Raw genomic sequence first — 16,997 nt, 5'->3', positions numbered from 1 at the left:
TGTAAAGTCTTTCAAAGTTTTTCTACTCACCATAATAATTATACATCAATAATGGTCAAACTTCTTTGTTTGCTGGGGAAGAGAACTATAGTCTCTATTCTGAAACAGGACAGTATGAGTGTCTGTGGCTGGCCAAGAAAGAAATGAGATTTCTGGAGAGACATTATCAATTGTGAGGGTAGTTATTTTACTGTAGAACTGAAACAGAACAAAGATAAAACTCTGGTAAGTTAAAGTGAGTTCTCTTGGCTCTGTAAATGTAAAAATTACATATTGTTAAAATCATTTGTTTAAAATGATGTATTTAATTTTCCAAAAAGATTAGGGACCTGGGATATCTCTACACATCTAAATCTCTGAAAAACAGAGGATTAGCAAAATGAACAGTATTCACAGACATATCTAAGTATGTGAGGACATCCATCCTGATTATAAATTTTAAAATCAGGGGAAGAAAAAATGATGGAGTGAGTCAAATCATATAGACCCTAAGAACAAGTCTTTCCACAGGAGGAACAACTATGAGACAGAAAAAAGAACACTAGAAGGGTAGCCATTTTCTATTACTATTTTTTATGTTTATTTGTGAGAGAGTGTGTGCACACATGCATGCCCAAGGTGGGGGAGGGGCAAAGGGAGGGAGACAGAGGATCTGAATCAGGCTCTGCAATGACAGCAGAGAGCCTGACACAGAGCTCCAACTGAAGAACCCTGAGATCATGACCTGAGCCAAAGTCGGAAGCTTAACAGACTGAGCCACCCAGGTGCCCCAGTCATTTTCTATTATTAAGAGAACTTACAACACTGATGGGGAGGTCTAAGGTTAGGTGTAAGTAAGTTCCTTTTGGCAATAACTGTCACACCTTTTAAAGTTCCTTTATACTTCCGGTCTCACCTGTCTTGAGTCAATGCAGAGGAACTGTGGTATAAGAAAAGAACATTAGTGTTCACTCAGATGTGGCAGTGACTAATTGAATAACGAACTCTTCAAATCACTGTAATGTTTCATGCCTCAGTTTCCTCATGTGTAAATTTAAGTAGTTATCAATAATTCTGAAGGTGACTTCTATGTCTGACAATTTCAACAGGCTAATCTAGAGAGGTGAAGTATAAAGGTTTATTATTTTTTTCCACGTTACATTCTTCAAATTTGTGAGAAACTATTTTGTCAACCAAAAAGCACATCTTCCAAATATAGGAAGGTGATGGATACACTCCTGCAATACAGGAAAATAAACAGCTGAATCAACAATTTATTTGAAGAGGAAATGATCAGGTAGAAAAGCTTAAGGAGTCTTAAACAAGCTTGCAAAACTGTTAAATTTAACAAAGCCATATGACACAAGGCCAATAAAAAACCAAGTCTATATACTAACAGCCAACGACTGCAAAATAAAATTTTTAAAAATACCATTTACAACAGCATTCAGAATGTGAAATACTTAGGGATAATTTAGCAAAACATGTAATACATTTTTGAGAGAAATTAATAAATGCATAAATAAAATGAGTGTTATACCATGCTCATGGGTTGGAAAATAACACTGTTACAGTATAAGCTCCTTTCAAATCGATCTATATATTCAAAAAAATCTGAACCAAAATCACATCAGGCTATTTGTGGAAACTGGCAATCTAATGTTAAAATTTATATGGAAATGAAAAGGACTTAGAATAATCAAACACTTCTGAAAGGACAAAGAAAGCTTTCACAGTCTCCTTACAAAGTCTACTGGAAAAGTCAGCAATAAAGGTAGTGTGGCATTGTCTTAAGGATATATAAGTTAGTGGAATGGAATATAAGAGTCCACATAAAGCCACACGCGTATCGCCAACTGACTTTTGTCAAACGTATCTAGGTAATTCAATGGAAGGAAAGACTTTTCAACAAATCATGCTGAGAAAACTTAAGCCAATGGGGGAAAATGAATTTTAAGCTTTATCTCACACAATACACAAAAATTAATGTGGAGTGAATTATAGCCCTAAATTTACCTGTAAAACATCTAAACGACAAGCCTAAAATAAAATCTTTGTGACTACGAGGAGGCAAAAATGCCTAAGGGAAAAAATAGCAGCACCGACTATAGAAGGATAAAAACATAAACTGAACTTGATCAAAATTAAACACTCTTGCTCTTCAGAAAACAACATTAAGGAAATGAAAAGTCAAGTCATGGACCAGGAAGAAATATTGGCAAGGCATATATCAAAGGGCTCTTATTCAGAATACACAAGGTACTCTTACAACTCTCAATAAAAAGAGAGAATTCAATTAAAAAATAGGCCAAGAATTTGACGACATTTCACAAAAGAAGATAAAGGATGGCCAAAGAAGTGCATAAATAATTAACACTCACATCATTAGTCACAAGGAAAATGTAAATATAAAGTACAATTAGATATAGCTATAAAGTCTGAAAATAGCCACAATTAAGCAACCACATGTTGCTAGGCTTGAGGAGCAGCTGGAACTCTCCTACATTGCTGATGAGAATGTACAATTTAAGAAAACAGTTTGGCAGGGTCTTATGAAGTTAAATAGTTAACTATCTGCCTCAGAAATCCCAGTTCTGGGTATCTGACAAAAAGAATAGGGGCACCAGGGTGGCACAGTCGGTTAAGCTTCCCACTTCGGCCTAGGTCATGGTCTCACCGTTCCCAAGTTCGAACCCCGTGTAGGGCTGTGTGATTGCTGACAGCTCAGAGCCTGGAGCCTGCTTCTGATTCTGTGTCTCCCTCTCTCTCCTCCCCTCCCCCACTCTGCTCTGTCTCTATCTCTCAAAAATAAATAATCATAAAAAAAGAATAAAAACTATGTCCATACAAGGACTTGTACATGGATGTTCACAGCAGCCTTATTCGTAATTCAAAATGAAATAAAAAAATGACCCCCAAAAAGTGAATGGATAAACAAAATGTAGTATGTTCATGCCATGGAACACTGCTTAGCAATCAAACTAAATGACTACTGATATGCACAACAACATAAAGAAATCTCAAAAAAATATAGTGAGTAAATGAAGACCTGACACAAGGGTGCCCGCTATGATATGATCCCATTTATATGGAATTCTGGAAAGGATGAAAATAACCTACGTTCAAAAGCAGGATGGTTGCCTGGGACTGAAGGTAAAGGGGACTGAAGGCAGCAGAGCATGAGGGAGGGAGCTCTGTGAGGTAGTTGAAATGTTCTGTAGATTGTGTTGGTATTTATATGGGCACATACCTGTGTCCAAGGTGCACTGTTACATGCATTTAGAAACACACATTTTATTGTCTGTAAATGAAACCTCCGAAAGCTGATTAAAGAATATGAATCCACAAGTCCATGGACACTTGGCAAGCAGGGGACTAAAAAAGACTGTGTACATAGCAGCATCCATGTACACATGCATATTCCAAGAGGAATGTAAAATATCAGCACCACAGTGAACATGAGAATCTATCCAGCTACTCTGGATACTGAGTTGCTGACGTGACAATGCTTGTATTACTGAGGTCACCTAATATGATCTGGTGGGGTAGGTTTGGGTTCTGACACTTTGCTGAACAGCCTGTTAAGTTCTAAGGCAGGGCTCCCTCATTTTAGTAGGGCATGAGAAGTTTCTTGATGCTTCTTTATTTTTTTTTTTTATTTTTTTTCAACATTTATTTATTTTTGGGACAGAGAGAGACAGAGCATGAACGGGGGAGGGGCAGAGAGAGAGGGAGACACAGAATCGGAAACAGGCTCCAGGCTCTGAGCCATCAGCCCCGAGCCTGACGCAGGGCTCGAACTCACGGACCGCGAGATCGTGACCTGGCTGAAGTCGGACGCTTAACCAACTGTGCCACCCAGGCGCCCCATGATGCTTCTTTATTAAACAAGAATGTGCTAAGAACTGTGTTAGTTACTCTGGAAGAGACAGGGTTGTTCAGATAGGGTTGTTCACCATCTCTATCCCCTAAATCTTAGAGTTCAGGACACGCTGGGGCCCAGTTTAGTGGAAGACTGATACATGCATGACTCTAGTAGAGTAAGAGTGGGAAAACTTCACAGGAGAGGGTGAAATACTGCACGACTTGATTTTACAAAGAGAAGGCATCGTAAGAGAGATGGACACTTCAGCTCGGTCTTAATGGATCACACGAAATGCACAGGTATTTCATCTATCTGGCGGAAGGTCTGAGAAGGCATTGAGGGAAGGAGCTCTACGAGGAAAGCTATAGAGATGAGAAATAACTAGGAATGTAAGTTCTCAGTTGGAAGTCAGAATGTTTCAAGGGGGAGATAAACTTGGAAACCCAGACTGGGTTTCAATTCATTCCATAATGGGCTGGGAAATTTGGAAAGTTTTTTTTTTTTTTTTTTTTAAATGGCAATTAATGACCAGGGCAGAGCTGTAGGGTAGAAAGATTAATCTGATAATATGTGTAGGAGGGACGGGTGTGGAGAGAGACCAGAGGTGGAGACACCCAAAAGGAGGCCATTTCAATAATTCAGTTGAGAAATTAGGACACCTGAACTAGGAGTCGCAAGGAGATTTACTTAAGAAACCAGATTTGAGAGACGGTGCGGTAGAAACAGCAGGACAAGTTATATGTATGTGATGTGGAAGAGGAAGTACAGTCCTAGGGCCCTGAGCCTGGATGCCCAGCAGGGAATTAGCCGGTGCTTCCCCTCCGTTTGATGGCCTCATGGCCACAACAGCTCTCTCTCTCTCTCTCACTCTACCACAACAGCTGGAGCCCCCTTACATGTCTGACAGCGAGTAGGGCCATGGTGGCGCCATGTCCAGCGGTTGTCGATGCTGATGTTTGATGCTCCCACTATCCAAACACCAAAGCGTGCTGACATGCATGGCTTCCCCGGGGGAAAGTATGAGGACAATATTCAGAAGGTTGGAATCATGGCTCCCGTGAATTTGCCAGATGACCTTCACAGAGTGACTCTCAGTACTGATCTTCTGAACCCCTGTGAATTCTGTAGGGGTCCACAAAGCACTTTGGGAACTGGAACACCCCGTATAGAGGGAGATTACTAATATTCTTGTCACTAGGAATCTCTATCATCCTCATCTTTATATGTACAGGTATTGGCACCTGTCTGGAGGCATCTCTCTGCATTCATCCCTTTCCCCACCCTAACCATCTCCTCTTTTTGCTTTTCTGATCCTGGAATTGAGAGCTATTTTGCACAAGGATGACCATAAAGATAGTTTTTTCCAAAATACCACCAATTCCTTGCAATATACCCAATATGTACATCCATCTCCTAAAGTTAAACATTTTGATAGTACTGGAATGTTTGAAATACTACTATGTCAACATTCTCAAACATTTCCTGAAACTTAACAAATTACAGGACCCTTTACCACTGACCCCAGGAGTTCACTCCCTCTGTTCTCTTCTCCATACCGCTAAATATTCCCCAGATCCTTTTGGATGTTAAATGAAGAGCAGTGATCAGCTCTGACTCTGGATAAGAAAAACTCTGCATTGGATTTATTGAAAAGTGGTTTGCCGATCTCCACACTCTCACCATGGTGAAGGGTTTTCCAAGGAGATGTCAACAGTAGATGATTGCCGAATTTAACCTAACCCCCACACTAGGTGGGCCCTCACAGCTTTCCTGGGATGCATAGCACCAGTGCCTTTCACACACTGTGGGGCAAACAGAGTCTCTTTTACAAAGTTGAGACTGACGAGGGTTAGATTTATGACAAGGAAGTGGGTATAAAGCTGATCTACCCTCAGGTCACCGTGCACCCAAGAGTAATGACTGGCCTCCAGGTCCTGGTTCTAGGGCTTTCAAGCTGCCCCACCTTAATCTGAACGCTGGAGAAAACGCACATCCTGTCTCACTGGCATGTGAAGACAACGCACGTAGGACGAGAGTTCTGGGAACTCCATAGTAGCTAGCAGATACGAGCTTTTATAAAAGAGCCAAAAGATTCCACTGTGCCTTTAAGAGCGTTTCTAGTGGGAAAGGAATATTTCTCTCTCATAAACCTTGCTTATAACAATATTTTTCAAGGAACTCAGCTCAGATGGTCCAGGAAGCACATTATGGTCTACTGTAGCATGCAAATTCACTGCTCAGCACATTATGGGAACATAAATATCATGATCCCCACACTCTGCAGGTTTTCATGTGGCCTCCTTCCTTCTTTCCTTCTCTTCTTCCTTGCCTTTCCTTTTCCTTTTCCTTCTGCTTTCTCCTTCTCTTCTTTCCCTCTTCATTTATATTGTAAGGAAATTATAGCAGCTCATCTCAAATAGAGGAGAGATTTCTTTCTTTCACTTAAAACGAAACAAAACAAAACAACGTCTTCCTTAATGGGCTCAATGTCAAATTCCTCAGAACTTCTGAATGTAACAAAAGAGAATTGTTCTAAGGTTCGAAGGTACTTTTTCCACCAGTGACTTAAGAAACTGGAAATAAACGAAAGCCAGGGAAAAGCTGAATAGTCCTCACTTGGCAATTATTCAGCCCTTGGAAATTTCCAAGCCCTCTGCAATCATTAATTAATTAGTGAAGATGATGTTCCACTTTACTGAGGCTGGGAGCGTGACATAAAGAGGTCTAGAGGCTTTCCCCAAGCTGAAAGAGGAATGTCAAGGGAAGAACTGAAATTAGAATTAGAAGCTCATTTCTCAAGCCAGTAGTCACATCACTAAGCCAAGCAGAGTCAATATTGGGACAATAAGGTTCTCTGTGCACAGGTGCAGTTGAATACAGCAGTGTTCTGCTCAAAGACCAACTGTGGAAAAGCCCACCCCTTCATCCACCAGTGCCCCCACAACACACACAGGAAATTTCTGTAGCTTCATCGCCTCTTTCCCCTTTCCTAAAACACAGACAGATGGCTAAATATCAACCTCCAACCACTCTCCTCTATAATCACAGCAAAAATCCATGATTTAATTTTCATGACTGAAAGGCACAATATGATGTCAAAAACACATGACACTGTTGGAAATAAATATTTCCAAGAAAATTTTTAATGACATGAAATTCACTGATATCCAGAATCCGTAATAATGTAGACCATCTCGAATAATTACCTTCTCCCATAAGAAGGAAACGGAAATGTCATGCTTTTGGGGGAGTGGATAATCAAAGTTCACTCCAAGAGCCTGAACAGGTTGCTGAGGGCAGATCAAACATTAGTGATGATGCGGCTCTGCCTGACACCTTAGATCCAGGTCTTGCACTGGGTCCTACACCCATTCCCCCTACACCACTGGATTGGTTCCAAATGTTGAACAGGCACTATCTAGATAGCACCTCATGACATGATAGGTAAATAGGAAACTCGAAGACTGGCTCAGCACTTCTCAGCAGATGATTCCCTCCACCAGATACACTTTTGCTCTATTTCATGTCTGTTTCCCCCGGTGGGGTGATGGGATCCTTAAACAACTCAGGGCCCACCTCTTTCCCTCAGGAACATCAGTCAGGATGCTCTGGATGGGGAAAAACTGCATGCATAGCTGAACTTAAATGGTGAAGACAACTGTCCCAACCTACACTTTTAATCTTCCATAGGAGAATTTGTTTCAGTTGTACCAAAAGCAAGGGTAAGTTCAATAACTCCATTTTGTTCTGAATGGGTGTTTTCAGGTCCATGAACGACCACTGCAGACATGCTGTAATGTTAACAAAGGGCAAGCCTATCCAGTGTGGCTATTCTTGACAAACTTTATTTAAAAGACAAACAATAGGGGCACCTGGGTGGCTCAGTTGATTGAGCGTCCAACTTCCACTCAGGTCATGATCTCGCAGTTCGTGAGTTCGAGTCCCACATTGGGCTATATGCTGACAGCTCAGAGCCTGGAGCCTGCTTCGGATTCTGTCTCCCTGTCTCTCTGTGTCCCTCCCCTGCTCATGCTCTCTCTCTCACTCAAAAATAAATAAACATTAATTTTTTAAAAATTAATGCAAAACAAGGGGCACCTGGGTGGCTCAGTCAGTTGAGTGGCTGATTTCAACCCAGGTCATAATATCATGGTTTGTGAGTTTGACCCCCATGTAAGGCTTTGCACTGACAGTACAGAGCCTGCTTGGGATTTTCTGTCTCCCTCTCTCTCTGCCCCTCCAATGCTTGCTCTCTTTCTGTAAAAAATATAAACTTTAAAAAATAAAAACAAAACAAAAACAAACAAAACAAAGCACCCTTAATAACATTTATTTTCATGGAGGGAGTTTGAAAAGAAAGGCCTCCCAAGAGTAATATTTCGAACACTTAACATTTTAACTTGGAATCTTTATGTTGCAGAATGACCATGGCTGGTCCACTTTTGTGTAATGAGCATTCATAAGGTTACCGGGTGCCTCCAGATACTCACAGGCCCCCCTGGGAAGGGTTCTTTTCCTCTAAAGAACCTAAAATTCTTTTGGAGCACCATTAATAGAGCAGATGTTTTCATGTGAGAATCAGGGTTTAGTAAACATCTTACCGAGAGAGTAAGTATCTGACAGATTTTTGTCATAATGGTGAAAATGTGAACAGGTATATCTGGAAACTGACAATCTTGAATGGGTAAAGGATTACACACACACAGATACACACATGTGCACACACACACACACACACACACACACACACACTTCTATAATCCATCTCAACAATTACAATTCAACGTGTAGCTAATCAAGGGCTCTACAGTTTCTTTTTTTTTTTTAATGTTTATTTATTTATTTTGAGAGAGAGAGAGAGAGAGAGGCAGAGAAAGAATCTTGCATTGTCAGCACAGAGCCCTACATGGGTTTCGATCCCACAAACTGTGAGATCATGACCAGAGGCGAAATCAAGAGTCAGACACTTAATTGACTGAGCCACCCAGGTGCCCCAAGGGCTCTCCAGTTTCTGACTTCTCACAGCTCTAACCAAAAGGGTGGGCTCAGTTCCAACCAATAACTGGAGATTAGCTTGGTTTGTCCATTGCCTCCCTTGCAAGTAATTCTCCTTGGATCCTCTTGTCAGGGTGGGAAGAAACATCATCATGTTGGTTCTAGTACTCATGGAAAGTCCAAGTTGTAGGTGAAGAGGTATGTGTAGTATTGTGTCTTAACTATTCACAGGAAGTAACAATGCATTGACTTAAAAGCATATATGCTTGCAATTAAATCAAACCAAAAAAAAAGATAACTGTCATAAAGGATTTTTAAAAGTTCCTGAACACAGTTAAGGCCCACAGACTAAGATTCTTCCTGGAGGATCAGTAATGGGGATAAATAAGAGGTAATAAACAAGTTCCATAATACTGCAGCCCCCTTCACCTCACCTACCAAGGGGCCCTTGGCCACTTGTTCTATCTCAGCAGCCCTAGGCTTGTTCGGCCCTAAGCAGAACCCAGAGTGCCAACTTTGCTTGGGTTCTGAGCGTCTTTACATGAGCCTCATGTGGCCCTGTACATCTCTTACCTACAAATATGGGGACCTCCTGTCCCCACTAAGGTACAAGATGCTGCATTTCTATTTAGAGTCCAAGCACATGCAACAGCTAAGCGTGAGGAAGTTTCTGACCCACAGAGGGGCGCTTTGACCAACAGGAGACAAGAGCTGGAAGATAAACTATTTTCCCATCCTCTCCCTGAACAGATTGTCCTGATCTGCTCATACGGTCTTTTGCAAGATGATCCTTCAAGATTGAACAACTGGCTGTACTGGATATTAAACAGTAGCCATATGATCCCACACGTAGGATCTCTGCCTTTTCCTGCTTCACTCACGCTCACCTGGGACTGTACTTTCTAATGACATAAAAGGAGCACATACACTTTTGCCTTAGGGTGTGCTTTCTGGGGAAGTCAGGCCAAGATACACACTCCTTCAGCCCCATCACTATGTTACTGAGACCCCTACCTTTTGTTGCAGTGGCGGTGCGCAAGGCACTGAAACAGGATCTGTGATATAGGTCTTCTTGGGCCCAGTAACTGGATACATCCCGGCTGGGTTCTGGTTTCCTGTTCCAGAAGGAGTATACCCTTGTTCCCGCTTCCACGTATTTGGATGCCCTTGTTGACCGTAAGCTGGATCAGAGTCATTTTTGCCCCCATAGCCAGGACCTGATGGGCAATAGGCTTCATAATAGCGTCCTTGGTTGGGGGCATACCCATACCCAGGCTCCGGTTGAAGTCCTGGTGGTGGAATATATGCATAGTCCATGCCCCCCCGTGTTGAAGGAGGTGGGCACTGCCCAGAGATAGAAACTGGTTGAGTGTTATAGCCCTGGGGTCCTGGGCCTGCGCCATAAAATTGTCCTGATGAAGGAGCAGCCATGTAATGAGAGCTGGGCTGGGCTGACTTCACCTGCACGTTGAAGGCAGGCCTTGAAGGGGTGGACGCCGTAGCATAGGAGGCGGGGACTGGTTGAGGCTGGGGTTTTAGTGTTCCAATTGGTGCCACAGGGATGGGTCCTGCCTGGGGTGCAGGCTGTGGTTTCAATGTAGACTTTTTGGTTGCCGTTAGAGGGGGTTGGTTTGGTATTACCATTCTTTTATGTCCTGTGACAGGGGTAGAGACTTGAGGAGAGGCAGTCGAACTAGTAGAGCCCTAAAGGGGGAAAGAGAAAAAAAAAAATAAAAAAGATAAAGATTACTGCCAGTGAAAAATGAAAACACATAAAGGAACAAATATTAGTAACTACTATTCTTATTTTGTATCAACTCTTATATGGTTCCTCCCTTCTAAGAATTCACAAACCAACACAAAAATCATGTGCACTTTTGTGTACTAGTTATGAACAATCTGGAAAAAAAATTAATGATTCCATTTACAATTACATCAAAAGGAAACAAAAATACTTAAGAATAAACTTAACCAAAAAGGGCAAAAGACTTACATACACTAAAACGTACAAATGCTGCTGCTGAAAAAAAATTGAAGGCATAAATAATATATAAGACATCCTGTGTCCATGGATTGGAAGACTTAATATTGTAAAGATGTTAATACTACTCAGAGCAATCTATAGATTCAATCCAATCCCTATCCAAATTTCAATGGCAATATTTTTTTACAAAAATGGAAAAAATTCAGCCTGAAATTCATATCAAATCTCAAGAGATATGGATAGCCAAACAATCTTGAAAAAAAAAAAAAAGAACAAAATTGTAGGTCTCACACTGTGCAATTTCAAAACTTAGTACAAAGTTACCATAATCTGCATGGTATGATAGTAGCATAAAGACAGACATATAGACCAACAGAATAGTATAGAGAGTCCAGAAATAAACTCTTGCATACATACACAATTAATTTCTGATGAGAGTTCCAAGACCATTGGTTTGAGAAAAGACACACTTTTCAACAACCGGTGAGGAAAACTGGATATCCACAGGTAGAAGAATGAAGTTGGACCCTTACTTACACCATATATAAAAAGTAACCCAAGTTTTTAGCTCTAAATGTAAGAGCTTAAAACTTAAAACTCTTAGAAGAAAACACAGGCGGAAAAAAAATAGCAACTTCTTGACATTGGATTTGTTAATATATATAATATATATATACATATATAATATATATTATATATAATATATAATATATAATATATAATATATAATATATAATATATAATATATAATATATAAATAATATATAATATATAATATATAATATATAATATATATATTATATTATATATACATATATGTATATATAATATAATATATATATATTATATATAATATATACATATATATAATACTGAAAGCACTGGCAATAATAAACTAAGTTAAACAATGCTATCTCAATCAGATCAGATTACCAAAGATATAGTCAACATACAGCAAAAAGGAGGTACTAGAGAAAGAACAGGAGGACTGGGCAAGGGTACGAAAAAAACAAGTAAATCAAAGAGGGGTGTTGAAAGAAACAAACACTCCCAGAAGAACCAAAAAGATGCTAAATTTTAGAACAAAGATTCCTATCAAAGAGTGATTTACCAAAGATAACCCAAATGTAGACTCTTCCTCCTTTTCTAACTTCCTGATTTCCATTGCATTCATTCATTCAATTCAGAAATACTTACTGAATATCTTAAGAATGTTTAAGGACACAAAGATTGGAAGATCTCACTGCCAAACTATGAGAAGTCTTGGTTAGGCTGGGGATAAGTAAAGGCTCAGAGAAAGCTTGGAGATTCAAACATCTGTCCTTAGGCATTAGTCTATTATGGATCTGGAAATATGTCAATGACAGAATGTTTTAATTTTGCTCTGAGTTTCTATGATTAGATTTGTTGATACAACAAATGAATGACCACACCCTGATTTTGCTGTTTATTAATTTCCAAGAGAATTCACATATTCTTAGGAAGAGGGGATGTGAGGCCTTATGTTACTCTAATGTCATTTACCCACACCAAGTCACTAGAGATATATAGCTGTGGGAAAGATGCCGCTAACTGCTTCTTCATACCTACTCCCCTTCTTCACTACTCGAAGAATTTCTATTGTATTTAGGGTGACAATGTCCTCACTTAAAATACTTCTCTAGACTACAACCAGAGATAGAACGTTGCCACGGGACACAGTTCTGGCCAATGAGATATATGCTAAACATTTTAGGGAAAACAAAAATTCTCCTGATAGAAGCATCACCCCTACCTACCTTGCCAGTTTCTTCTTTCCTGCCTGGTTGGTGGATGTGGGGCTGTAGATGGTACAGCTATCTTGCCCCCACCATAAGATGCAAGTCTATCCAACTCAGATATATATAGCTTTCTGATGATCTACACTGATCCAGAGATAAAGATTAAAACACTCCCAGAGATACTTGGTTGACATACAGTAATTCTCAATGGAGAGAAAATCACCTCCTGATCAGGGACATTTGGTAATGAGTGGGGATAATCTTATTGTCACAGTGACTAGGGGATGTTATCATCATTGCATGGGCAGAAAGTAAAACACATCACTGTCAAACCCAAGATGGCAACAGCATCCCAATGAAAGTGACAGACTCTTGGGCTACATTTCTTCTTTCAACCTACCTGTGAAGTTCCCAGATGTGAGCCAAGGAGGCCATAGGTCCTCTCTAGCATCTCTCGTCTACAACACTCTCTACTTCTGGATCCAAATAACCCTTCTTCCCTGGGTCCCTTTGATCCTAGAGCACATGAAAGCTCTGACTCTGCTGGCTCCAGATGATCGCTCTGCCCCTAAACACTTCTCTATACCCAAATGCCTGTGTACGCGATGCATTTATAAATCAGCATGTTATCATTTTTGTTGGGATTCTGACAGTTACAGCTCTCTTTCCCACATTTTATTGGTCTCAATTTATATTTGTCTCCTTCCCTAAAGAACTCATAATTCTAGATTTAGTTCTTTAAGTTACCAGAGGCTGTTAAATACAGTTATCTTTTTTTTCCCCCTTATCTGATACTAGCCTCTCAGAGGACAAACTTGCCATTTACTTTTGTAATTGAAGCAACCTTAGTAATCTTGTCTTGGCAGAGTAGCTTTTCCCTTCTTTATGAAGATGGCTCCAACAGTACTCAAGAGAAAGAAATTCCATTTCCTTAGTAAGCAATGTATTAAGAAATACATCCTGAAGAAATTCCTAAATACACACACAGTTAATTAAGATCCTGACATTCTGTAGTAAAAAGCATGGGAGAGTCAGTTTGAACCTAAAAAAAAAAAAAAAGGTAAGGTCAGTTTTTTTTCCCAGTCAACCATGTCAGTCTTAAAAAAAAGTCAGCATAGATGGAATTGAATGTAAGAAGGAATAAAGCTTTTCTTTTCTTTGATGACTCAAGATCAGCAGAAACCCAGAGTTCCTATTTTGAACACTTTACAAACCCAACTATAAATGGAGACAGTGACTGAGCAACTGGGCTAATGACAGGCGTACTCTGTGCTGCAGCTGTAGAGAAGTCTGTCCCCAGAGCAGATCCTGCAGAAATCACAGATTTTGGAAATGAAAGCCAATCGCAATGATAAAGTAAGAATAAAAAAGAATTAATATAGACCTAACTCCTGAGAAGCAACATTTTCCAACAAAATTCCTCTTTTTCTTTTTTGGTGAACACACACACACACACACACACACACACACACACACACACACACACACTTTAAACCTCCGTAAAGTCTTTGAAGGAAGGCATCAGGTCACAGTTTCAGAAGTCATTGCTTTCTTCTAGGAAATATCTCACCAGTGGAACTCTCTTTGGGGGATGAGAAGGTTTCCCACAACTTTATTATGAATTCTGCTGTGTATGTGCCGGCATGCTTCTGACTATTTTCTATATCGTAACTACGGGAGTGAAAATAGCACATTTAGCTATATTTTTCCCTTTGCAATTTTACACTCTTTACCTCACTGGAGGTGGAAGGGGTAAAGAACAGGAACCATTTTAAAGCGTATTTATTTATGTTCTTCATAGTTAAAGAAAGCTATGGCAACATTTTCCTGGCCCACATTTTCAATTAAATACATAGTGAATCTTTTCTACTCACTGAATTAGTTGGCACTTCCGAGTATTTATTTTTGGCATATCATTTCTTTTTTGTTTTTGCAGAAATTCTTAAAGTTTTATCATGATTTAACATTTTTATTTTGAAAATCAAGCACATTTTAAAATTACAGGAATATATATATAATATATACATATATATTACATATACATGTATATATATAATATATAATATATATTTGTAATATATATGTTATATGACTTGAATCTCTGTAAGTCTTTTTATGTGGTTATTTTTCCATTAATTATTTTGTAATGATCATGTAAAGCTCTGTGAGGTTAATGGGAGAAGGGCAACATCCTGGGATGAACAGCACATGTCCCCCCCGTCTGCCAGGAGCTTATAGTCTGGTAGAGGGGCTACTATATAATCAACAACTGGTGGATAGATACTCCATTACCAGGAAGAACTGGTCGTGGCCATGGGACAACAACAGACAAGGGGTACCAAGAGCACCCCTCGTTCTCACCCCATGGGGCATGTCCTCAACTTCCTCTGTGGCCAGGTCAGGATAAGGTCTGGCCATTCCTCAATCTCTCCTGCTCCTCCCACCCGCTCCCTGACCACACTCACACGAGCACACACACACTCCCCCGCTCCAATTTACCACTATGTCTTCTATGCATCCTCCGTTTCTTTCTTATATCCTTACATTTAACTCCAGTCTCGTTTTCCTTCCGCTGCTGTTTGCCCTCATCGCCACTTCCCTGAGCTGTTCCTTGCCATCAGCGAACTTCACTTCTTTCTCACTCCCCTCCCTCAATAACGCCACAGTCATCTCTCTAACGTGACCCTCTGAGCCTGGTTCTCTGCTGATCGCAATCTGCCAATGGCCCTGCTTTGTGTTGAGCTTGTTTTATTATGTTGTGCTGTTTGTTTGTTTGTTTGTTTGTTTGTTTTTAATATACTTTAAAAGAATTTCCAGTCTAGCCCCTGCCTCCCTGGCCAGCTGCCTCCTTTTTTCTACCATCACTCACATCACACACTTCAGCAATTTGAGGCTTATGCAGAGACTGGAATAGATCACACAGTTATGTCTGCACTCAGATCCGTCAGCCAGGACCTCCTTCTACAGTCTCTGATCTGTTCTATCCAATCTCTACCGCGCTGCTCCCCTGCTGCTCAAACATAGCCATCTGGGCAGTTGCCTACTTATTCTGCAAGTCTCAGATCAAATGATGTGTCTTCTGTACTGTCATTCTAGACTCCCCTGTAATGATTTGGACGTTCTTTCTGTGGTCCTTCAGTTACATTCCCCATGAACTTTGTACATAGTCCCCATTAAAACAGTTACCTTCTGGTGTTTTAATAATCGACTTGCATGTTTTTTAAGTTGGAAAGAAGTCAAGCTGTAAGCTCTAGAAAGCCAAATTATCATGATCTCAAACAGACAGAGATTTGTCTTTCATAATAGAGAATCCAGGAACAGGCAGCGAAGAACTAATGTCTGCTCAACAGTGACAGCAGGGATTCAGGCTCTTTCTAGGGATCTGTTAGAAGCACTTCACTAATCTTTCTTTAAAATTCCTAATGATGACCAGTCGTCACCATATTGCCCAATGGCCCCTAAATAAATGACCCTCTTTATCTGACACAGGCCCTCCTCTCTTCTCTCCCTCTTTTTCTATTAACTCTTTCCAGGACCATATACACAACTTAAAATACCTTCCGCGTTATGAAGATTCTCTTGAGTTTCTATCTCCAGAATTCACCAGCATTCTGAATACCAGGCCCAGATATTCAGCTGTTTATTTTATGTGTCTGCTTGGACGTCTCAAATGCCTTTCAGGCTCAACATGTGAAAAACTGTCTCATCATCTTCCTTGAATCTGCCCTTCTATTCCCGTCTGGTTTTCTCATCCACACAGGTGTTGCTCAAATGAGAACACTAGGAGTCATTCTTGAGCCTCTTCCTCACATCCCATTCAAGTACTAAATCCTGTCGATTCTATTTCCTAAGCAAGGAGTTCTGCAACTCTCAAATCTTTCCACATTTCCTCATTTCCTCTGCTGTGGTGACTCTATTCCAAGATACCACCACCCGTCACTGTGAATTCTCCAACAGGAATCCAGACTGGTATCCCAGGGTGTACTCTTTTTCCCTCTTCAAGGAATCCTTATTCTGTAGACGGAGCGCTTCCTCTCAAACACAGACTTCATCACATTACTTTCCTGCTTAAAAGTTTTCAACGCTTAGGGGATTGTTTTGCACGCTAGCTCTTCTCCCTCTCCCTGAAAGGTACACACTCTATCAATCTCTGACACTGACTTTTTCTCACAGCCAGTGTGCCAGGCTCTCAGGTGCCATCACCATGTGAATTCTAAGGAGCTAATTCCTCAGGACCCTTTAAGTGTCACCCTGAGTGTGGTTCCTTGGTGAGCTCTGCTGAATCCTCCGGCAGAGTGAGCACTGATTACTGCTCTCCTAACCATATCACACTTGCACGTGTCTGTCTTCACGGTGTCAGGGACTCTACCCTTGTACTCACTACTGCTTCCCCAGTGGCTTTTGCATATCATAG

The 16,997-nt window shown here is 40.5% G+C and overlaps 1 protein-coding gene across 13 annotated transcripts in view; it reads right to left on the bottom strand.

The window, feature by feature from the left end:
* Positions 1-16,997, bottom strand: part of LPP (LIM domain containing preferred translocation partner in lipoma) — a 677,058-nt gene that overhangs the window by 241,922 nt on the left and 418,139 nt on the right. For all 13 annotated transcript variants that reach the window (XM_047874816.1, XM_047874813.1, XM_047874824.1 and 10 more), the window contains one exon: positions 9,854-10,543. In XM_047874816.1, the coding sequence (XP_047730772.1) occupies positions 9,854-10,543 (690 nt within the window). The remainder of the gene's footprint in view (positions 1-9,853; positions 10,544-16,997) is intronic.

The sequence above is a fragment of the Prionailurus viverrinus genome, chromosome C2 (genome assembly GCF_022837055.1).
Source record: "Prionailurus viverrinus isolate Anna chromosome C2, UM_Priviv_1.0, whole genome shotgun sequence".
NCBI classification, from domain to species: domain Eukaryota; kingdom Metazoa; phylum Chordata; class Mammalia; order Carnivora; family Felidae; genus Prionailurus; species Prionailurus viverrinus.
Note: the sequence above shows the minus strand (reverse complement) of the source record. Positions and strands in the feature narration are given on the sequence as shown.